This window comes from Centrocercus urophasianus, unplaced genomic scaffold (assembly GCF_019232065.1).
Source record: "Centrocercus urophasianus isolate 14NV4802_14NV808 unplaced genomic scaffold, USGS_Curo_1.0 seq_10, whole genome shotgun sequence".
NCBI classification, from domain to species: domain Eukaryota; kingdom Metazoa; phylum Chordata; class Aves; order Galliformes; family Phasianidae; genus Centrocercus; species Centrocercus urophasianus.
Genome location: NW_024884142.1, coordinates 58,146,700 through 58,170,465, shown reverse-complemented (window position 1 = coordinate 58,170,465; position 23,766 = coordinate 58,146,700). Strand labels below are relative to the sequence as shown.

The window sequence follows — 23,766 nt, the reverse complement described above, 5'->3', positions numbered from 1 at the left end:
CACTTCTTGAAAACAAACGTATGTTAATATCACAAGTAATGGTTAATAATTTTAGTATGAACTATGTACTCTCCAGGAAAAATTAAAACCAGAAATTTTATGCTCTTCTGCTCTGCAAACCTAGTCCAGACTTTCCTTTAGATTTTAAATCAAAACCTAACCAAACAAACAAAAAAATCGACCAAATTCTAAACTTCTAGCCTTTCAAGGTTGTTGAAACAGGATGGCTACCATGTTTCCATAAAAAAAGGTTGCTGGGATTAATTTTCCTTCATGAAAAGCACATTGTAGTTCTGTGATGTAAAATTAAATATGTACTTAGAAGCAACTTGGCATCTGAGAATTGTTTCACTCCTTGCATTATGTGATTACTGCTGTTGTGTAAAAATAAACTCTATTTCCGATTACCCAAAAAGTAGAAAGCTTCAAGATCTTCTTTTTCTCTTGTTCTGTCAGGCTCTGCACTCCAAGTCAGGCATTTTGCTGTCTGTGGAGAGCAATCTATACGAATTCCTATGTTAAATCCTGCTTAGGTATGTTAAATGGATATTTTTGTAAAAGCACCATTAAAGAGATAATCTTTTTTTTTTATTCTGTGCACAGCAATTTTAAACAAGCCTGTTTTCATCCTTTTTTGTGTAGTTTTATTTGAGCCATAAAATTTAATGATTTTCTGCCCTTTTTAGCTGCTGTCCAAAAATGTCTTCAGACCAAAATAAGCTGAGTTAGCTTAAAAGCCATCTTGATGAGCAAATTAAACATTGTATTATAGCAGGCATCTGTAATATTTATGATACTTTTGCTTGCTTTTCCCATTACAATACTGGAGCATATCATTATGAAAGAAAAACAGAGAACAGGACTCATAAAGGCACGGTATAAGTGTGGCCACTGATAAAAGTAAGCTTAATCATAGAAAGAGAAAACCTCTCTGATACAGACCAAGTGTGAAGTATGAATCGAATGTTCAAAAATGGCTTTTCATGAAATAGAAGAAGGAAAAAAAACAGACAACAAAATTTCCACAGAGTGTTTAGCAAAGTAATCAAATTTCCAGCAATCGCTCAGGAAAAGTCAGGAGAGGATATCCTTGTGAGAATTTATTGTTTAGCTGCAAATGTGTGCATGCGAAGAACTTCGTCTTTTCAGATTACTTCTGTGTAAAGAACAGTAATCACAGAACAGTAATCATAACGTTTTCGAAAATCTGTCTTGAAGACAGTGTCTTTGGCAACAGCTCAGGGTTTTAGAGTAGATTTTGCAACATGTTTGCAAATCACATGGTTACAGGCATCCCACGCTTTCCAGTACCAGGCTTTTCAGGGTAGCCAAGATTCGGTTATCAGTGACCTAGAAACACAAATAATAAAGTTTCTCTTCAGTGGACTGGGAAATAAAATCTCCAGTTACATAACATTTTTGGAAGACATTAATGAACATCATTGTGCCTTATGCTTTGTAACCTTTGCTCAATTAAGCAGTGTTTCCCTTCATCCCTATTTGGATTTAGCTCCTGTAGCATCTCTTGGGAATGCAGGACTTGAAGCAAGTTCTTCTTTCTCAAAAGACTAGAGCGGGTTCTCATTAATGACTGACAAATGATTAACTGTGTGAAAATCAGTTTTTATTTCATTTTCTTTCTTAAGAAAAAGCGTAGCCTTGTGTTCTTTAAGTCAATAAATGCTTTTAAATGTTCTTTTAAGTGCAATCTATATTAAAATAAAGCTTAGCTCTGCCATTATTATGTAGTATCAGATTCTCTTTTGTGCCCAAAGGAGTCTGTTCAAAGTCTCTGCAAGGTTATTTTAAGTGAAAACTTTCCAAAAGGGCTTCAAAATGTCATTTTATTCTTTTAAAATGCTGTTAAAGGAAAATGAACAATATAGCCTTACAGTTGTTGAACTACTTTTAACAACATCAGAAGGAAGTCAGTTACCCTTTCTTAACTAAGGCATTAGCACATAAATACTTACTGTTTGAGATTGTCAATTTATTAGTTTTTAAAAAGTAATATTTCTGAAAGTTGGAACAACAGATGATAAACCAGAGTTTATCCTCTGTCTTTTTGGATTTAAGCTGTTCTACTATAGCTACTAAACTGCTTTGTTTAAGAATTAGTTATAGATGCTTCTTTTATATAATACCTGTCTATAAAAGGGTACACAGAGCAGGATGTTTTTTTAATTGAATAGCCATTAATACATCCTCTCATCCACAGACAGGTGTGGGAAGGGAAAGAGATTAATAGTCCCAGTGAAGAAGCACCCCTATTTCTGGCCTGAAGCATCATTTTTGAGAAATTCAGGGGAAAGCCTAAAGTAAGCTAATGTTTCTTGGCTGCAGAAGATCGCCTGTGTGCATAGTCTCATTTTCTCTTTTGCCCAAACCTGTGCTTTTACATTCCTGTTGATTTTGTTTTGCTGTTTATGCAGGCACCCTAGTAGCTGCAGCTCTGTTTTGCTACTCTGGATTGCCACCACAGCAGTAGTGGCAACGTGGTGAATAGGAAACAGAAACAATTCAGGGAAAATGCAGTCTTCGTCACTCACTTGTCTTTGGCCGTTTCTAAAGTGCTGTGCAAGTGCTGTGGGATATACTTCCAAACTCTAAAATTTAATTTTAGATTCTTCCATTTGAAAAAGTGAATCTGAAATAATCAAAATGTATTTATTACAGATATCTTGAGTGAGATCACTCCATGGCACGTATGGAACTTCCAGGGGAATCAGGCCCAGCCAGCCTGAGTCCATGAAGGGCAGATCCTGCTTGACCGAGTCTATCTGCCAAAAGTCGATCTGCCAGAGACTGTAGGAAGACCCTACAGAGGGCTCTGGACAGGCTCTTTTTTCTCTATGATCCTTACTTTTCTTTCCTTATTCTGATGTTGGTCACTGTTGTCACTGATTACCCAAACACATTGAGCTAGGTCTCATCTGTAGAGCTCTTTGTACTGCATAAGTCTCTTATGCACATCTCCAGTATTAATTGTCATATGTTATGCACCATTTTTCTCTTTCTTGGTTTCTGTTGCCACATAGATTGAGTAGGAAGTGATAACAGGTAGATGCGTGGTAAGATACACCATCTCAAATATTGTTCTTTATTCGAATGCATTTTTTATCACCTGGAGTATGTGCATTATAAAATTTAATTTTGCATGGAGTTGTGTCCAGAGACCAAAATATGTACTGCTGAAAATTTGTGCATATGTGTTTATATTAAATATTGTCTGTCATGAAGGAACAGCTTTTAAGCACGCTGCATTTGTTTTGTCCGTCTTGTTGATTCTTTAACAATGTAGACAGCTGGCAAAGATTCTATCACAACCTTGATCTCTGTGTGATCTGTGTAAACAGCCTTGTCTCCAAGTTTTCTCAGTTATCCTACTTACTCCCTTCATCCTGCCATATGCCATGGATGATTTTTCCATTTCATTTTAGTTTATAAAAGTAACAGAAGCTTTGCAAGCACCTGGTGCAGACTAAGGATGAGTAGGTAATTAAATGCTACAGGAGCTGCTGATTGGCATACGAAGCTACAGTGTGATAAAGAGATACAAACCGCAATAACATGCATCTTTACTTCCTTGAAGGAGTGCATAATGAGACTTGATTTAAATATGTTCCATTTTTAAGAAATATCCCATGTGTTTTCTTTGAAATTAGCTTTGCCTTCATCTGTTGGAACTGTTAAGCTGGTCTGCTCCTTGAATTATTCTGTACAAGTCTGTACCATTCAAAACAGGAAAAAAGGCTGTAAATCAACCATGTGTAATTATGGAAGCTCAATTAATATGCTTGAAATATAACATTAAGTGCAATTTAAGGAAATATGTGCTTACAGTGTACACTAAATTGTGTAAAAATTCATGACTAGCAAAAGTTTTTCCAGTGTTGTAATTTCTTAAATGTGGAAATGGCTTCTGATATGAAGCATTACTGACAGAATGAAAGCCTTGGTTTAGGCAAGTTCTTAGCTGTAAATTGAGGCAGTTAAGTTGGAAAATGGCAGCTTGAAAGAAGAGTTTATATTAGAAGTAATAAGCATCTACGTAATTGAGAGGACAAACAGATTAGAATTATCTTGATTTAACAGAGTAAATGACATATAGGTTTCCAAAGTTATAGTGTGAAAAACTTTTATTTCACAGTTACTGAAAGAGGAACAAATAAAAACGGAGAGTAAGTCAATGATTAGTAATAGTTACAAACCAGGTGTGTAACACTACTTGGATCCCTCCCATTAATGATTCAGTGGTAAACAGCAGAATCATGTATAGTGATTTCTTGGGTTATTCTATCAATCATTTAACCTGAAGGATCTCTTTTTGCCATACTTTCGTTTATTATTTCATGTCTACCAGAAATTGAGTATTAATTTTTGACCTATTTTTATCCATGTAAAGAATAGCTAGATCCAGGGAGTTTCTCCTCCTACCAAAACCTATGTAACCCTCAAAGCAATACAAATGCTCTGTTTTAGTCCTTAAAGGGAGAATGATAGGGTATAATCATATACTTCTCTGCTGGGAGAGGTGCATCCATTCTGAGTAGCCACTTGGGAGGTATCTTAACAAAACTGTACAAGACATGAAAAAAACACAATTGCACTTTTTATTTTGTAAAAGCCTTTAATACAATAATAAAATTGTATGAATAAAAAAAATAAAATAAAATTGTAGCCTTTATGTTAGTTGCTGGCTTCTTTATGACTTATTTTTGCTCTGTAGTGTTCTTGTAGACGTGATTTCTCCAATGAAACTTTTCTTCGTTCCACTCAAGTCAGATTATATTTGAGCTAAAGATTAGATTTCTAAGTGGATTTCTTTTTTGTTCTGTTGCAGAGAGGTTTGCCTGGAAGGACAAGAGGGTATTGTTGATATATGTGCTTATTCTTGCATCACGTACTCTCATTGTTGTTCTTGTTTACTTGAAGAAAGTGAGATGGGGAAATAAATTGAGTATTGCTGAAGAAATGAGGAAAAAAGCCATGCAAGTCTGAATAGCTGTTCTGAAGCTGCTTTTTACATGTGTAGTATAAAAAGCCTAAACACTTTAATGTCAGAAATCTGTGGTGGGCTTTTAATGCTTGTTACTCGTAAATTACTTCAATGTTAATATTTCACATATGCAAAGTTTCTTTCACATTAAAAGATTTTATTGTCAACATTTGTTAATGGTAAGAAATGACATGGATGATTTCGTAATGATGAGGTGCATGGGCCGAAGTCTGTAGATTGTTCATTGTTAGGATAATCTTAAAATCTTTGTGTCAACCTCAATTTGAACAACTTTGGTGGCAGGGGTGGTGGAAGGAGGGAGCAGATAATTAAATCCAAGGTCTCTGAGGTCAAACTTGATTGAAGTTTTATTGAAGGTGATCAGGAAAAATTGATGAACACACTGTGTTAAGCATGCAAGACAGCGAAAGAGATCCATCTCTAGATTCTGAAATTTCTGAGCCCAAAATCTCACATAACCTCATATATGTGAAAATATCTATATTTTTTAATGTTTTGGAAATATTTGGAAAATTACATGGGGAAAAAAAAGCTAAGAGTAATTCTAAGGAGAAACATTTCCTTTTTCATACTGAAGTAATAGTGCCTCTTTTTCTTTGATATTAAAAATTAAGATAGCGTTTTAATTATGCATCCACACAGGTTCTAATAACCAAAAGCGTTTTAAATGGGTAATTTTTGAATGCAGTTCTCCAAGGAGCCTTAATTGTACAATAGTGATAATAGCTTCCTGCCTTCCCACTTTGCTGAAATAAATTTCTGCATATAGAATGTTTTCAAGATTTGTATGGGTGATTTCCAAGAGTTTTATTCCAGTGTATGTTGAAGGACTTCTTTAAGAATGTTGCTTTTATGATACATCAACTTGTCAATAAAACTTTTAAGACTGTAGGGCTTGGTGTACATACTACGTACTAAATCTCACAAAGAAATTGGGCTTATTTTGCTTATTGCTATTGCCACCATACATGCAGGATTAATGCTGTTCTGAAGACTTCTTTTTTGTATTAAAAGCAAGGGTTAATAGTAATCAGCAATAGGACTGTGAAATGCAGACTGAAATAATTTCATTATTTTGGAAATAATTTCTATAAATGTAATGGAAGATGGCATATTTTGATTAGTTTTTGTTGTTTTTTAATATTTGGAGCAGAAGTAAACTGAGAGTGGGAAAATTTGGGGAGATGAGAAGGATAAAGGATTGCAGGGGCTGGGGTGTTGGCAGAGAATAACATCTTGCCGCCTGCAGGGCCAAAGTCAAATGGCTGGTACTTTCGTATTTCTGGCACCGAAGAGAAGAGATTCTGAATTCTGAAGAGAAGGATAAGGTAGCATTTATAATATTGAAAGTGTGAATGTTTTTTCTGCTGGAAGAATGAACGTGGTTGTCAAGGCAGAATCTGAATGATTGGTGGTGGAGCCTAGAAAAGCCTGAAGAATTTGTGTAGCATATAGGGATTTTCAAGTTACAAAAACAGTTTAAAAAACTGGGACAAAATTGGTTTACTGTACAGGAACAGAGCTTCACAGAACAGGCAGCCCTAGTCAGAGTATTGTACCCAGTAGTGTGATTTGAACCACAGGACCTGTGAGTTCTTTCAGGTGAACAGGCACTTCAGGAGGTCTGTAGTCCAACTTTTAGATGAGAATGCTCTTTCGATCAGATCAAACCAGATGTAGAAACCAGCTATCATGTCCCTTCTCTACTTCACTATGATAATGGTGAGTGTTGGAACAGCTGCCTGGAGGGTTTGTGGATGCCCCATCCCTAGAGGTGTTCAAGGCCAGATTGGATGGGGCCCTGGGTAACCTGGTCTAGTATTAAATGGGGAGGTTGATGGCCCTGCACGTGGCAGGGGGGTTGGACGTCTATGATCCATGAGGATCCCTTCCGAGCCTGGCCATTCTGTGATTCCAAAGACTTGTCTTCTGCAGGCTTAACAAGTCCAGCTCTTACAGCCTCTCCTTGCAAGACGAATGCTTGGCAAACATGGTTGGAAGATCTAAAAGGCAATAATTTGTTGGTTAGGCTTAGTTGTGGAATTTCTAAATAGAAGTTTAAAAAGTCACTGTTTTTGTTCTGTGCTGAAAGGTCATTGACATACGGCAGCTTAAAAAAATGGGAAGGGTACTCTTATTGTTGTTACTGTGTTGTCATGCAGTATTAGTTCTGTTGCATTTTCATTTTAATTTTTTTGTTGCTGTTGTTTAGCATTTGCATGAATTAGAATTACAGAGAAAATGGTCTATTGTGAAAAAATGTTTTATTTTGCTCTGTAAATGATTTTGTTTCATTAGTGAAGCTGTACGTATCTGAGGCAGCACTGGTGAAGTGAGAAAAAATGAAAGAACAACGGCAGCAGCACAGCAGCGTTTCTTTGTTTCACTTTAGCTAAGTGGTTTTGTCTGCATGCAGCAAAGAAATCAGAACATGATCTTGGGAGGAATTCTGAGAAGCATTATTTGTCTTTAATAATCTAACACTTTTGAAACAGCTTCTTCAAGATACAGTATTGTTTGGAATGGATGAAATCTTAAGACAAAACCTCTATTACTCAGTTTTAGGATAGGCTTCTCATTAAGGCTTATTTAAGATTAGAAGCCTGACCTCCAGGAGCAGATGGATGATAGCCTTTGTTGCTGGAATTGCTGCATCCATGCAGAGCTTTGCATCCTCTAGACGTTTGCTCTTCTATGAAAAAGTTGAATTATATATTCTGTTGTCCCCCTGAAGTTATTAGCAATGCTTCTGAGAACCTTAATCTCAAAGGAGTCTTTTTCTTTTTCTTTCTCCAACAACAATGAAAAACAATTATGCAAGAAAAGCTTGTGCAAGAAATCTGTAGGAAAATAAGAATTTAGTGGTAGTTCAAGTTTCCTAGGCAGGAGAACCTAAATGACTTCAGCCATCCAGAAGTGTTTTCATCCTGTACCCTGGACAGGAAAGTAACCTTAACACTTCCACCACATGGAGGAATTTGGAGAAAAGAAGCCTTTTCTTCTGTTTGTCCTTATTTTACACTATAAACTATTTTCTGTAGTCTGAAACTTTTGCCTTGTTATGAACACTGGCTAACTGCTTTTCTTAGCTGAAGAGAGGACTGAGCAGATTATGTCAGCAAAATAAGCATTGATTTCCTAATTAGATATTAAAAAAATGTTGGAAGATATTAAGCAGAACATTGACGTAATATTTAAATAATATTTCTTTTTTGGTTGGTAGAAAGTAGTACAAATAAATCATATAAAGCAATTTCTTTCTAGTCGAGATTGATTTATAATTAAAAATGAGTAGAGGAAAATGCTTCATAGGAAATATAGCTGACTACTCTTTTGTAAAAAGGACGGTTACAATTAACCCTTTAAAAAGGTCATAATCACTACAGAACTAAACATCATGAAATTCATTTCCATTATCGTGGAAGCATTATAAGGAGAAATTACTTTTTTCCCCTTGCATATGAGATTTAATTGTTTCTGTATATAAAGATTAAAGTATTTTTGGCTAATTTGAGAAGTATGTGTTAAGAATATATTCTTATCATAAAGCTGTGGTTACATATTGTTCAAGTTGTAAGAATACTGATAATGGGAGAAAGAAAAAAAGAGTTTTCTAAGGAAGTAGTTTTGCAGTTCTTTTTAGAGGTTGTGAAATTGTCATCTGAACTTTCAGTAGATACAATTTCTTTCTATTCCGCAAAAAAAGAAGATATATTCTGTTGCAATCTACTATATATTAGCAATCTTATTACTATCAATAAGACCTTTGATTAGTTTTGTTTAAAGTTCAAAGTAATAATTTCAGTTCCTGTTAGACAAGTGTTTTAAAAACCTACCATTATTATCTTTCTTGTATTCACTTATTCCAGTTAATTCTGTAATGATAACCTTTCTAACCTTAATTCATTTCTTGTCATTTCTATTTCATAAAATTGACGTTTTATCTTGCAGTCTGAATCACTACACAAGTCCACTCAGATGTGGAATAAGGGAAAATGGTCTGGTATCTGTTGTTTATAAGATCAAAATACAAATGACATTCTTCTTTCTCTTTGCAAAAGGCTCTGCGACGTGAACTGAAGGATAAAGAGCAAACCATTCTCAATGCTGTTGACCAGGCACGGATTTTCCTTGCTGATCAACCAATTGAGGGGCCTGAGGAACCAAGAAGGAGCGTACATTCAAAAGCAGGTTGGAAAATACTATCTTCCTGTTCAGAACAGTCAAATGGAAAGAAAAAGGGCCTACTTGTTCCTAGTATGTGTTTTCTATCGCAGTTACTTGATCAGGCTTCAGAATTTTCTTAATGACTTTCTAATTACTTTTTTTTTTTTTTTTTTTTCCAATGAGTTAGCCTTGAACTATTACTGAACTGCTTTGGTTGGAAGTATTCAAGTTTTTAATGAAGGAAAAAAATTTTTGCATTTCCTTTTCTGGTTTTTGATGTAAAACACATCATCAGTTCTATTCATTATTTTCTTTACATTAACGTATACACCTTGAATATACTCAGAGGAGCAAATAAAAGATGCGTATTTTACATCATTATTACAAAATTTTACCCCACAAATGAAAATGAATGTATTCTGTGAATATGTTGTCATTAGAATGTATTCTAATTGCATCTCATTAGATGTAACACAAGTCAGCTTTAGGAAAGGCAGTCATTACAGAGTTATAAAGATTCAAATCTTTTGATGAATTATTGCTAAGGAATGAAACACAACTCTCCTAGAAATGATATTTACTTAGTATTTGTCAAGATATTTGTCACAGTATCAGAGACTATCAAGAAGGTAATAATTTTTCCCTATTAGGCCCGTAATCCCCAAATTATGAAAAATGTACCAAATATCTCTGTAATTGCAGTGAAAATATGTTATAATCAAAGTATAATTTAGTCAGAAATGTTTTTCAGACATTAGCCACTTTATAATAAAATCCTATTTCTTTTAGTTACTTAAGAATTCATCTTGGAAAAAGCTAGTAGTCATTTACAAAAATATCAGCTGCAGTAGAATGTGAATATATATATAGTTTATAATAGTATAAAGCTACTTCTATAGCTATGGCTTGCAGCTTCTGTAAGGAGTTGAGTTTTTTTCCTATGCATCATTGAATCTCTATAGCAAACTTTTCAGGTTTGTTCACTGGAAGCAGCTAATCTTTCCTGCATTGACAGTGTAACTTTTGTGCAAAACTTCTTGTGATTTCCTATTCCCTAATTCAGCTTTTTGCAGAAGTTTGAATATTGGTGAGTAAAGCCGTTTTTTTCTCTGTGATTTAAGGTAGATGCTGTGCTGTGTTTTACTCTTTGGTTTTTGAAATCCTGACTCTTGAAAGCATTCTGCTTGTCTTGCTAAGTTTACTCACACTCTTGTTTGATATATTGCACCTGGTAATGTTTTCTTTGTTTTAAACCACAACAAACTTCAGAGTCGAGGAAAAGTTCACTTTTGAATTTGCTCATTCTGTAGAGAGTTCACAGGCTTTGTCTCAAAAGCTGTTGAATTACTAGTAGAAATGATGCCAATGCACTAAATGTTACCAGTGTCAAATGTTCTTTCTCTAGCAGGGGCTGATATCAGTGGTCTAATCAGTGCTGAATAAAAGTGCAAAACCAAACTTCACATGATATGCATCATTTAAAGTAATTTAAAAACTATTACTGTTACTATTACTTTAAACTCCTGTGAGCTACAGATGACAATGATAACAGAATAGCAGGAAAGTTGATGGCTGTGGTAAACTGCAAAATAGAATGACCACAACCAAGTAGATGGTCTGTAAATGATGTGTGAGTGTGTCTTGTCTACTCATCACTGAAATCAAATATGCTTGGGTTGGGAGCCTGTGTAGGTATGGTTTGAACTTACTTTCCTTGTCCTTCCTCATGCTCAGTTCCATACATATTCTTTTTCGGAGTGCAGAGTGGGCCACTCTTGGCTACCAGCTGCACAATGCACCCCACTGCTGTGCCTCAACTGGGTGCAGGGAAAATAGAGAGGATACAGATGAGAAAGCTTATGGGTCAAGATGGAGATCGATCCTTTGAAAGCTAATGCTATGGCTAGAACATACTTGGTGAAAATAGGCTATTTATAGCCACTTAAAATATGTAATTAGTCAATAATGAGAAACAAATAGACAAACACTAAAAGAAAACCTTTTCTTTCCGCTTTCCTATTCTCAGCTTGACTCATTCCTTCCCAGCTCCTGGACACAGGAACCATATATGAAGTAGTGTTTCTGTAGATTAATAGACTTTCAGGCCAAATCTTTGAATCTTCTGCTCTGATCTCTTATATATCAAAAGATGTTAAATTTCACCCAAAACTGAATATAGTACTTCTTTTTTTTTTTCTGACAAATAATATCACCGATCTCCAGAAAGCTCCGCTAAACTTGAATGCATCCAGAGATGTGCAGTGATTTTTAGTGAAGGATTTGAGTGCAAGCTTGTTTGCTTTTAAAATGTTTAATGCTTTATTTTCTGTTAGCCTCTCAGTCGTTGTGTTCTCTGCAATACATTAAAGTTTGCTCATTAACATCAGTCAAGTACACTTAACATTGCTAAAGGTGAAGAGCATGGTTTTGGATTGTAAGCTATACTACAAGTAGCAAAAACATTACCTTTTTGGGGAACTCATAATAGCATTAATTGGAAAATCACTGTTTCTTGAATTTACTTTTTTTTTTTAATCTAAAAACAGAATTGTTGAGGTGCAGGGTTAGCTAATCAAAAGAGGTTGTAAAGTATCCAGCCTTTCAGGTTGTGCAAAGGAAAGAACAAAGCAAATGCTGCTTGTTGTTTAAGAATTCAGGGTACATTGGACTAGTTATCCCATGATTATTTCAGTCTCAAGTTTTTCACTTGAGACTGCAATAAAGTAGCAATGAAGTCTTGCCATGTGATTCTGCTGTGGCATCAGTTCAGACTCTTTTGTACATTATAATGAATTAAGATAATCTGAGTAACCTTTTCACATCCCCTTGAAATGCATAATACAATCAAAATGTAATTGAAAAAAAATTACCTTGCGAGAACATCTTTTACGGATATTCATAATATTTAAAAATAAACTCTATGATATCTCTTCTTCTCAGGCATCATCTTGGAAGCTTTCTCTATTCCTTTATAAATATGCACTACAAAAGAAAACTGAATCATAATCTAATTCAGTCTTTGTATTAGTTGTCTGACTTCACCTGATTTGCACTTGGGCTGTTAAGTAAAAGAGTAATTCTGCGTAGGCATGAAGTAGTGACAATATCTGAGAAGGTTTTTTTTTTTGTTTTCCTTTTTGAAATAGAAATTGTAAAGATAGTTTCAGTTAACCCAGGTTCTAAATTCAAAAGTCTGCCAAATTTAAACAGTGCAAAAACCCACAGCACACACAGGCTCATTTGCAATTAGTGACCTCAATTTCAGTTCTGGTGAGACAGGACTTTTTTTCCTTGTTCTGATGCTCAAGTAAAAATTTGCTTGTTTGTACAGAGGCTTCTCCAGGGAGATTTGCACAGATGTTTTCATCAACAGAATATCGGATTACTGAGCATTACAGTTCTGACAGCACATCATGTCCTTTTGGAGGGGATTCTCATTACCTGCTTGTGAATCTTATTGTAATTTATGTGCAACTTCTGCTGTCATTCTGATTTTATGTATATAAAGCATGTACTAGCAGCTGAGGCACTGCTCTACATGGGTTGTTGCTTATGTCCTTGCATGCTTGCCATAGGAATTCAAATTGTTCATGATTCCTGACTGGGAGAAGTTTGGCAACAGGGATTTCTCTGAGAGCAGACCTTGACCGATGCATTTACATGCTCTTTTTGAATTGCCTTATCCAGTCCCTCTCTTTTTAGCCCCTAGAACTTGTCATTCCAGGGGAAGCAGTGTTGCAAGGACAAGGAGTGAGAGATGTAAGAGAAAACTCGTAAGAATTGGTTTTGACCTTGACAAAGCAAGATTAATTTGAATATGTCCACTGTTACATCACAATACAGTATCTGTTATTGGTTTCTTTTTAACCTGATATTGACTATAACTTTGTTAATTTCAGCTTTATCGCAAGAATGTAAAATCAGGTTATGAGCTAGCCTTGATTTCTTCTCTCTTGTGTTGCCCTTATACTTGCCTTGTCAACACAGCTGTACCATGCAGTAATTGGCAGTCAAACACAATTCTTCAGCTTCCTGGAAACTTCCTTCGAAGTTCATTTTATCACTCATCATTCTTTATTGGCTGTCTTTTATTCTCATTTTGGTTTTCCATATTTCCTTACAGAGGCAATGTTACCGAAAAAAAAAAAGAATAAAAAAAATCAAATTTGATCCTTCCCTTGCCTTTTAACTTCAGCACCCAAATGGAGCTAATTGACAAAATCCACCAAGCTGCCTGCTGAATTTTATAAGTAGTCAGGATAAGGAAATTAGAAATACTTGCATTTTTAACTTTGTTGCCATTTTTCCACGATGTAGGAGAATTATAACAAGAATTAAATTTATAATTTAAAATTATAATAAACTTTGTGAACAGTTTTAGATCTAAGCCAGAGTTAGAGCTGGCTTTTTGTTAAGGTTACTGGCCATGGGTTGCACAAATGGAGGAGGAAATAGTATTTTCTGCCCTTAGGGTTATGCAGACCAATGATACAGCTTTTCTTAAATTCTGTTCTTAAAATTCCACTGCTGTAATATGAGGGAGTGGAGTTTGTTTGGTTTTTTTTTTAGTAGATAACACAAATTAGCATCTTAGCAGATTAGTGATTCCCCCTGCAATTGAGAATGTTTCCAGGAGTCTGCACTATTGTAGTAGTTTTGATTCAGATTCCTAGCTTCTACAGCTTTTTTTGGTTTCAAAGGTCACGTGATAAACACATCACTTAAAATTCTTTCCTGTCTGTTGACTTCTTTTAATTGAAAGCATAGAAAACCTCATAAACCACATCTGTGTTTTAAGAGAAATGTATCAGTGAACTACATGCAGGTATTTTAAACATGCAACCACACAAAAATACTCTTCTGTTTCAGACATAAAAGTCAAACTTCTTTTCTTCCTAGTGCTAAACAAGTTCAGATAGATTCTCTGCCGTTACCTTTTCTCTTATCAAGGAAGACCTTCCTGTAGCTACATAGTCAATTTACTGTTTAGAGTTGGCAGGAATTCTGTTCTAAACTACTTCTGACATAGCCGTCACATGCTACTGGAATTTGTGTTTGTTCTCTCCTACCCAGACATGCTGAGGATTGAAATCTTGAGCATTACAGAACAATGAAGAGCATGTGGGCACAGAGTGCAATGGGCTCATGCCCAGAGGCTACTTATACTGTTTTCAACATTGCTACCTCTGTTTTAGGTGTTGCTCACACTGCATTTGAAACATGCATCTACCCATGAGAAAATTTCTTGATAAAATATTTCTCTCCCTTTTCAAATATATAGATCTCTGTTATCCTTCAAGTTAAGGTCACCTAAATGGAGCTTTAAAATTGGTCTTGCAACATCTAAACAGTAGCCTACTTGGAGTTGAATTAATAAAAATTCAAGGAAGTTGTTTTGATTTTCTGAGTGGTGTGGAATGAAACCTGAGGGGAGTTTAACTTGGAATTCTTAACAGCTGAATACTGGAAACAGGCTAAGGCCATAGTGGTTAATTAGTAGTTAATTTTATTATTTTAAAAAAATATATCATTATTATTTTATGTTTATTTTTAACCTTGGGATATAAGTACTGTTACATGCTGTGCCGTGGCCCAGTTTTATACAGGATGCTTCCCAGGTGGAAGCCACGTTCTTAAAATGCTGCCTTGTTTTAAAGACATCAAAGCTTGGTCTGTAAGAGATCTGTCTCTACAGTCGCAATGTAGATTACAAATGGATGTCAAGGGTCAAAACTATCTATTGTCCTGTCTGAATTGTCTGTAGTTTAGTTTGGTTGTTTTTGGTGTGTGGTTTGGTTTTGTTGGTTTTTTTTTTATTATTTTTTCAATGATGCTTTTTTTTTTTATTTTTTTATTTTAATTAATTTAGTTATAAGTTGTGTTTCTGTTTCTGGGCCAGGAAAAGAAACTTTATTGATCTCTGAAGAAATAAAAGGCTTGGTAGTCTGCAGTTACAGTGTTATGGGAGGAAACACAGAACTACTTCTTTGCTTGCCTAGAGTGAGTGGGATTCAGTGATGATATCCTTTTCTCTATTAGAACTCTCTCTTTGGCAGAAATTGGAAGAAAATGTAATAGATTCTTGATGCTGTAACAATACTTCTGGTTTTGTGGCAGATGCAGACTAAAATGTTTTTCATATCTGCTTTGTGTTCCTTCAGCAACACAATCTTTAGGCTTTCACAGTGCTTTAGATCACAGCATTTAATAAAAATGCCTGGTTGTTACTGGCAAGTTTTGTGTGTTTTGATTATGCTGATAAATTACACTGGTTATGCTGCTTAAATAACAATCTCAGGGTTATTGTGATCTATACTGTATTGTGATCTGGGATAAAATTGGATAACTTCATTATCCATCAACTGAAATTTATTTTCTCTTTGTTTCATCCATCTCCTTTCTTCCCCACCACCACCCATTGGCAAATATGAACAACCACCAGTAAGGGATTTGTGTATCTGCTAGTATTGTTCTTACATCTCTATCTGAAGATAAATAATCCAGTCCCTCTGCAGAAATATTCAATGTCTGAAGTTAGCAACGCTGACTATTCATTTTCTTTGGATTTGGGACTATCTTCTGCAGGCAAACCATAATTTGTCTTTTATTTTGCAGACTTTTCTCATTCAATCTGTTAGATTGTGTCTCTGGTTTGAAGAACTTTCTGTTTTGATACAATAAAACCTAAATAGACTAAGACGAAAAATAGTGAGTTTTTTTTTTAATTTCTTTTAATTATATATGCAATAGATATTTGAACTAGAATAGAAAAGGTGACATGCCTTGTTACTAGTCCAACTAATTGCTGCATTTCCACATTAACCACTTGAACATTGTTCTTTGAACTTCCTGTTACATCTGAATGAAGTTTTTGGTCCAGATTAGAAACTCAGTGAATGCTTTCACTGAAGTGAAGATAAAGTCTTCATCAGAAAGCTAGAACAGTGCTCTTAGCTCTTCTGCTAACTAGCTTGACAGTGTGCCATTGTGCCTGTTCACATGCTCTGAAGTTGTCTGTAATGATTTCAGTAGTTTCACTCTTCGTTGTTTTCCTGAAAAGATTGATTGAATCAAGGAAGAGAAGAATGTTGTTACATAATGGTAAAGTGAAGCAAAAATATTGCAAGAGTAGTTAATGTAACTTTGGCAAGACAGAAAGAGATCACTAGCTCAGGCAAAGTTGTTTAGAGTCAAAACTGCCATAGCCAGAATAGCTTACCTGGTCTAAAATAAATTCTTAAGCAAGAGCAACTTTCCTCACTGAGAACTTCCACATGTAAGTATTTTCGTTATGTGCAATTGTGTAAGGAATTTTTACTTCTAGACTTGTTCAGTTTTGGAAGTCTTCTTTCCAAGGTACTCTGCTACAGACATGAAACAAGTCTTGCGACAAACAAATGCTCATTAAAATCAAGGTTTTTTTTCACTAAAGAAACATGTGTTTCATGGTCAGCTACTATCCTCCTTCCCTCATAAACAGAGCAATCCTTGCTTCTGAGAAGCTGCTAAAATGGAGATAATTTAATAAGTAAGAAAAGAGAAAGGACAAAAAACAAACAAAAAAACAACCTGATCATTTGGAAGACTTTGTATTAAGTAGGAATGAAGAGCTGCAAGTAATATGTAGCGTTTTTTTGCAACATAAAGGAACTGTGTCTGACAGTTTGTGTAATGACAGATTGATGAAACAAATTAAACTCATAGAAGAAAATTCCTTCCATTAAAATATTTTTAATGATACGAGGTTTACAATTCTGTGCTTTGCCATGTGCTCTATGCTTGAAATAAGTAATGTGGTGCTCATTAATAAGTTGGGCTTTCATGATGGAAAAGATGAAGTCATGCAAGATGTATTTCTCTCTTAACTGAACAGAAGCTGAATGGCTTTATAGCTCATAAAAATGTGTATTTAGCTTTATTTCTCCAGTAAATGTCTTTTTAAGGCAAGGTTACAAGCGTTCCGAAGACTTTCATAAAATAAAGCAGTCTTGCAAGGCATTAATATTTTTCAAATAAAATAGGTGGCAGATTCCATTGCACAATGACACTGATTTGATGAATGATCTTCCAAAATATTTGTTTTCAGTTCTGTTGGGACACTTAAATCACCCCTATCAGTCTGGAATCTTTTTCTTTCCCAGATTATGTGACTGGTTTGTCATGAGTAAAGCTGCCTTGTTGTAACTGATCAGACAAGTAACATCAGGCCATTATTCTCCTCTTTGATTTTCATTGGTAGCTATACATTTTAATTTTTTTTTCTTATTGATTCTGCTGGAGTGAGAAATAGTTGTTGAATCTGTTGTTTCAGAATGATCATACCCAACCAAAAGCTTCTCTTGTTAAAGCTTTCTGGATATTCCTTGTGAAGTAAATATTCATTTTAAATGACTTCTTAATCATCTATCTCGGAAGTGCGAAGACATTCTGACATAAAGCTCTCCTGTACAGAATTGATAGTTTTTGACTTTGGTAAAAGGTAAAGGTGATACCAATAGGTGATGTTGGATAAGAAAGGCAGATGACAGCTTTGTATGTGTGCAAATTCCACTTTGTCCAGTTTCTTGGTATAACGTCCCTCTGTATTCACGGTTGCACAGTGCCAACCAAGGAGACTCCTCCACTGGGTCTGCAACTTTATTTCTCTTTTCAACAAAGTTCAGCATTTCCTTTCCTTCTGTAAAGTGTTCCACCTTCAGATACTTAGTCCTCATTTAAGATCCTGCAGCTTTCTCTGGCAAGGCCTGGTTGTCCGTTTGATGATACTCAACATTGCTGCTCATTACAGCTTCCTTCTGTGCTGCACAGTCTTGGCTTCAATTATGCACGGTCCCTTTGTGACTGGATTGTAGTTGATTGTCATTAGTGAAATGTAACTGTTAATAATTCCAAAAATACACATAACTTCTCTGGTATCTTTAAGAAAGCAATTGATAGCTTTTTTTTTTTTTTTTTCCCTGAAACAGCAACTTTTCTCTGAAAAGGTTTGTTTGTTTGTTTAGAATTGAATCTTTATTTCTTCTCCTAAAATCTCTTGCAAATCTTGGGATAAAGATCATCCCAGAACTATATTTCCTGTGATGTATTCTACTGTAATTGCTGGAATTCAGGAGACAAGGTACAATTTATCAGAGTTTCTCTTTGGTCTCCATCTTCATTCTGATTGTCTGTTTTGCAAAGTTAAATGGTTTAATGGTTAATGGTTTAATGCCATGCTTCTGTACTCTGGAGCTACATATATAACACATATATATGATATGCATATACAAATACATATATGCATAGTATATAACATATATATATAATATATTATATATATATACATATATAATATACGTATATAATGATGCCTTAATCTTCCTCCCATTTGAACCATCTCCTCCAGTAAATGGCTCGAGACAGCAACTGGTTAAACGATACAGGTTCTTGTCTTGACTGTTCCTCTCTACATTCTGTTTCAGAAACACCCTTTTGCCATTGCAGTATATGTAAGCCTAGCTAGCCTCTACCTTTGCAAGCAAAATATGCATGAGTGGTGCTTTTGACTAATTTGCTTATGGCACTGCAAGTCACTGCAATATTTTAGAAAGCCTGAATACTCATAATGTGTTTTACTCTTTCTTCAAATGCCTCTCAATTGTTTGAAAGAACTCACTGTGTAACCTACAGCCGAGAGATTTTATCTCCATCTTTTTTAGGGTGTTTGCTCTTGTTAGTCCTTGTCTCTCACTCTGCTTTGGTTACTGTTGGTGATGGTTTTTTTTCTTAACTGGCCAGTTCTTAGCAAATTCCTTCATGTTATTGGGCAACTTATTTGTTTGACAGTATTCTATCTGCCTTGCATAACCTATAAAATTGAAAATGTGCACATCATGATCTTCTCTCAGATTGCATTGGGATTCTGTTGTTGAATACTCTTCTAATGCAAGCATGTTTGTAGTCTCGTATATCAAGACTAGTATGGGCAAAAAAGATTTGAAAAAAACGTAAATAAATACTTTGAGTTTGATGGCAGAAATTCTGGATTTGATCCAAACAAATTCCTGTTTCTTCAACATCTAGAAAAAATGCATCTGCCTTTCTAAGCTACAAATTAAATGTATTGTCATGATTTATTTTAATTGTTCATAGCATACATTTCAATACTGCAAGATAAGGAACATTATTTACATCACCTGAAGCATAGTGACTGAACATTTGCAGCTAGGACAGTGCATTCACTTTGACGTTCACCTAACCTTTGAACAGCAAAAATGCTTCCATTCCCGTGTCAGCCTTCCTTTCCCAATCACCCCCTCTCCCCAGGTGAACCTTTAAAGATATTATATTAAAAATTGTATGTCTTATTTGTCTTCTGACAAAAATGCTGTTTTCATCTTTATATTGTTATGTATAATTTATTCATAGATGCCACTTGAATTTTAATTGCAAAAGATAATGTGGTAAACCTTTTCTAAGGTCTTTATGTCAGAGTGAATAGAAGGCCACTGGACTTAGTTTTGAAGTCTGCTGTATTTCTTTCTTCCTGCTGTTCTCTGCCTTATGTCAAATTTCTCTTGCTTATTTCTTTGCCTCCAGAGACTGCAAGGTTGCTATGTAGAGGAGAACTAGTTTTGTTTGCTTGTCATCAGTGAAAAACTCTCCCCTCGTGCAGGAATCTATCTGTGACTTTTTCAGGGAGGCCCATGTCAGCAGCAGTTGGTAGGATCTGTTGGAAATCATAGACCCAGGAAGAAAAAGTGTTCTGTTACACATAGCCTGGTTTGAAATCACCTGTTGTGGTGAAGAGATGTGCCACTGTCTGACTCAGTGCTTATTATAATAAGAGATGAAACATGTCCGTAGTGAGGAGGGCTGTCCTATGTTTTACAGGCTAAACAGGGACTAGGGATTTAAATATAAGAAAATTACTGAAATAATCAGTGCCATCTCTCATGACTACACCTGGAGGCTGTGTGTGTGATCATTTTGGTTTTGGTTATTCAGTTGCAACTGGTTTTGGCACTCAGTATACCTCATTTTTTCCTAGCAAATAAGAAAAGATATATCCTTCAGGATAGGGTAGAAGATGGTGATAAGTGATCAAATAGCGAACTGCTCTTGTCCTTTCTACATGAAATGGGCTTCAAATTCCTAATATAGTTTCCAGCAGAGGAGAATGGTATTTTATTTTCTCCCCTATGCCCTCAACAAACCAGCTGTAACCTGCCTTTGCTTCGCAGATATTCTTATAGGTGGAAATCAGGAATAGTTTCCTATCATCTTATCAAGCTTTGTTTTGTCATTAAGAATGATGCAGGTTTATTACAACTATGTAAAAATGGACTTTCTGCTACTTTGTACCTGCTGAAATAAATTATCAATTGACTCAGACTTACAGACATTCTTGAGCATGCCTCTCAGAGGCATTCTAAGTAGGCATGAATAAAAGAAGAAATAAACAGCATAGTTTTTCCTTATCTCTGCAGAGTTGACCCCTGAGGAGAAAGCCATGAGGATTGCCAAAGCTATGCGTAAGCAGTCATCAGAGGTAAAAGAGAAATGGGAGAACCTAAATGCCAGCGCCAGTATCTGGCAGAAGCAAGTAGACAAAGCGTTGGAAAAACTGAAAGACTTGCAGTGTGCAATGGATGACCTCGATGCTGACTTGAAGGAGGCTGAAAATGTGAGGAATGGCTGGAAACCTGTAGGAGACTTGCTTATAGATTCGTTACCAGATCACATTGAGAAAACTACAGTAAGTGTGGAATTCCTGGGGAGTACTTAGCCTGTTAGACTCCTCCATTCTACCATCGTGTGCAGTGTTGTATACTCTATGTATTTAAACTCATGTACAATGTAAACTGCTCTTTAAAGACTAGATTTGAGGTTACAAAGAAAATCCAGTACTGTGCCATTTTCTGTCAAGCAAGAAGTGATCAGCAAGCAACAGAATTGTATGAAAAACAATATTAAATGAAAAATGTGTTCTAGGATTTTACACCTAGAAATACTGTCTAGCCCACAGTCAGGCCACGGTTATGTTTGGAGCTTTGCCCAAGCATTGATGTACCAGCAAGCTCAGTCATTTACCCTGGCAGATGTGACAGGAGGCTCCCTTCCTTTTTTTTTTCTAGCAGTGAGCTGTCAGATCTGTTTAGTGATCACGAATAGATTATTGTCTAAAGAAAAGCAAAGCGAAGTGTTGAAATGAATGAACTTTCTTTGCTAGTATTCTGGAGTTGTGTACAGTTGTTTAACATAAGATGCTGTATTGGGCAAGATAGATATTCACAGCTGTGTAAAAAATGAAACATCTGCTAAGGGGCCTTCTGGCTGTCCAGGATCCAAACAACTCCTTCTTGCTAGTAGGTGCCTTCTTTTCTGGGCCTTGATAAGAGAGGTTTTCAAGGGAAGTTAATAATTGAATTGTCCAAAGAATCTTTTCTTTCCGTTATTTTTGGCTTGTTTCATGATATTTAGTCAAGCCATTTATAAGATTGAACAAGTAACTACTCACAGCAAGAAAGAAATTTGATGCATCTTTTCAACTGTAACTAAAGCTTGCATCAACTTTATCCTAATGCTGTATTTAGCTCCATTTGATTCAATAAACCTTTTTTCTTCTTTTTAATCATGGTAATAGTTTTCCTCTACAGTTATAATCAGGTAAACCATTTTACTCCTTTTTTATAGAAGGTACATTCCTTCATACTTTGCTAATTCAGTAATCATTTTTAAATTCAATTTTTGTCAGCTGTTCCATACTGGAAAACTGTAGTTCCTGAATCTGTTTTTTCTTAAGAGCTCTTGACAATGACTGTACTTCTAAAGCTCTTGTCATAGTCTATTTCTATTTGAAAAGAAAGGTTCTAAAGCCATATGGCATTATTAATTACCTCATTGGAATCATAGTACTCTGTTTCAGGGGCAGAATTTGAATGTGGGCATTTGGGTAAATTTCATGCAGTTTGTTTTTCATTTCTTTGCTGGAGTATTCTAGAGTTGTGTACAGTTGTTTAACGTAAGATGCTGTATTGGGCAAGTCAGCACCATGATCAGTTTATTGCAAGTTTTTTTTCTTGTTGCTCAGATATTCATTGAGCATAAATGTTGGCCTCTTACTTTTTCAGGCTTTTAGAGAAGAAATTGCTCCCATCAACTTGAAAGTTAAAACAGTGAATGATTTATCCAGTCAGTTGTCTCCATTGGACCTTTATCCATCATTAAAGATGTCTCGTCAATTAGATGATCTCAATATGCGATGGAAACTTTTGCAGGTATTCTTCCAAATGTGTGCAATAGCAGTGGGGTGTTGTGGGGATGCTTATCACCTTTTTCTGTTCTTTTAAGACATGCATTATTACCCTTAATTTGTTATTGCTGTCTTCAAGATGTTAGTTGAGTGATACAAAAGCAACGAGGGGAGTTCCCTTTTCTTCTGTGACTTGACCAACAACTTTTCCTTTCAGACTGTCTCAGTAGTTTACCCACTCAAGAGACTACGTTAATCTCTGGAGGCTAGTGAGACCCATTATTACAGTTTTTACCATGTCATAGCAGCTTTTTTACTGTGTAAATCATTGTTACTGAATGTGTGAATATTTATGTTGTGCTTCCAGCTCATGAAAAAGCTGCTTTGTTTGGCTTTGATGGTTAAGTTTTTTGCAGGGAATTTTGCTTAAAATAATTTAAGTATTAGTAGAGCTATGACAAGACATAGGCTTTTCCACATTTAGCATTATAAAACAAAGGAGGATACGTTGTGAGAGATTCATATTGTTTAGTTACAACTATCGGTGATTAAATAGTCTGAGAAATGTAAGTCATTGTGCATGATTACAATTCAAACTTGTGCAGTTTTGCGCTGAATAGTTTAATAAAGTTTCTTATATTAGTTAAATATTGTTTAGCAATCTTTGTGCTTGCTGATCATAATTTTTTTGTGTGTTTGTAGTAAATAATTATCATTAGTCTTCTGCTATTTATTTCTTTGCCTGTCTCCTAAGAGTAATATGAAGTATCTGAAAGAATTGAGAAAAGAGATGTGGAGGGCATTACCCCTCTGTCTGAGAGCAGTAGAACAAAACTTCCTAAATCCAGGCACCGGCTACTGAGCTTGTAGTTCTGAATCTTTCCTCTCCAGAGAGACAGGAATTAATACACGTTATGTATAAACTTCCCTTTCTTAATATAATTTTACAATGGAAAAAATTTCTTTTTTTCTCCTTCAACCTGATTTAACTGAGCAACTAAACTGCTGCTGGATGTGCTCGTGCAGTTTCAGTTAGTAAACTGGGAGGGAGTCATCAGCCAGAAAGGTTCCGTGTTGGAAAGGCATTGTGAGATCAATACAGCCAAACGGAGTCCTGCTGACTACAGAAGTTAGACAATAGAAGGGCTGGAGAGGAGGTCAGAAACTTCAGCCATCAGCTATAGCTACCATGAATATACTTTTGTTTAATATTGATCTGCAGTACTCGTTAAAAAAAGACTGCAGTCTTTGAAAGGCACTTTCATTAAGTAAATATAAAATTAAATACGAATGTAGCCTTGAATACCTGGGTAGCAAGTAAGTGCTATTGTGTGACAGCATCTTA

At 35.5% G+C, this 23,766-nt stretch overlaps 1 protein-coding gene across 7 annotated transcripts in view; it reads left to right on the top strand.

Annotated features, from left to right (window-relative positions):
* The window catches only part of UTRN (utrophin), a 347,751-nt gene that overhangs the window by 251,445 nt on the left and 72,540 nt on the right, over window positions 1-23,766 (top strand). For all 7 annotated transcript variants that reach the window (XM_042814678.1, XM_042814669.1, XM_042814661.1 and 4 more), the window contains 3 exons: window positions 9,082-9,211; window positions 20,656-20,924; window positions 22,300-22,446. In XM_042814678.1, coding sequence (XP_042670612.1) covers window positions 9,082-9,211; window positions 20,656-20,924; window positions 22,300-22,446 — 546 coding nt within the window. The remainder of the gene's footprint in view (window positions 1-9,081; window positions 9,212-20,655; window positions 20,925-22,299; window positions 22,447-23,766) is intronic.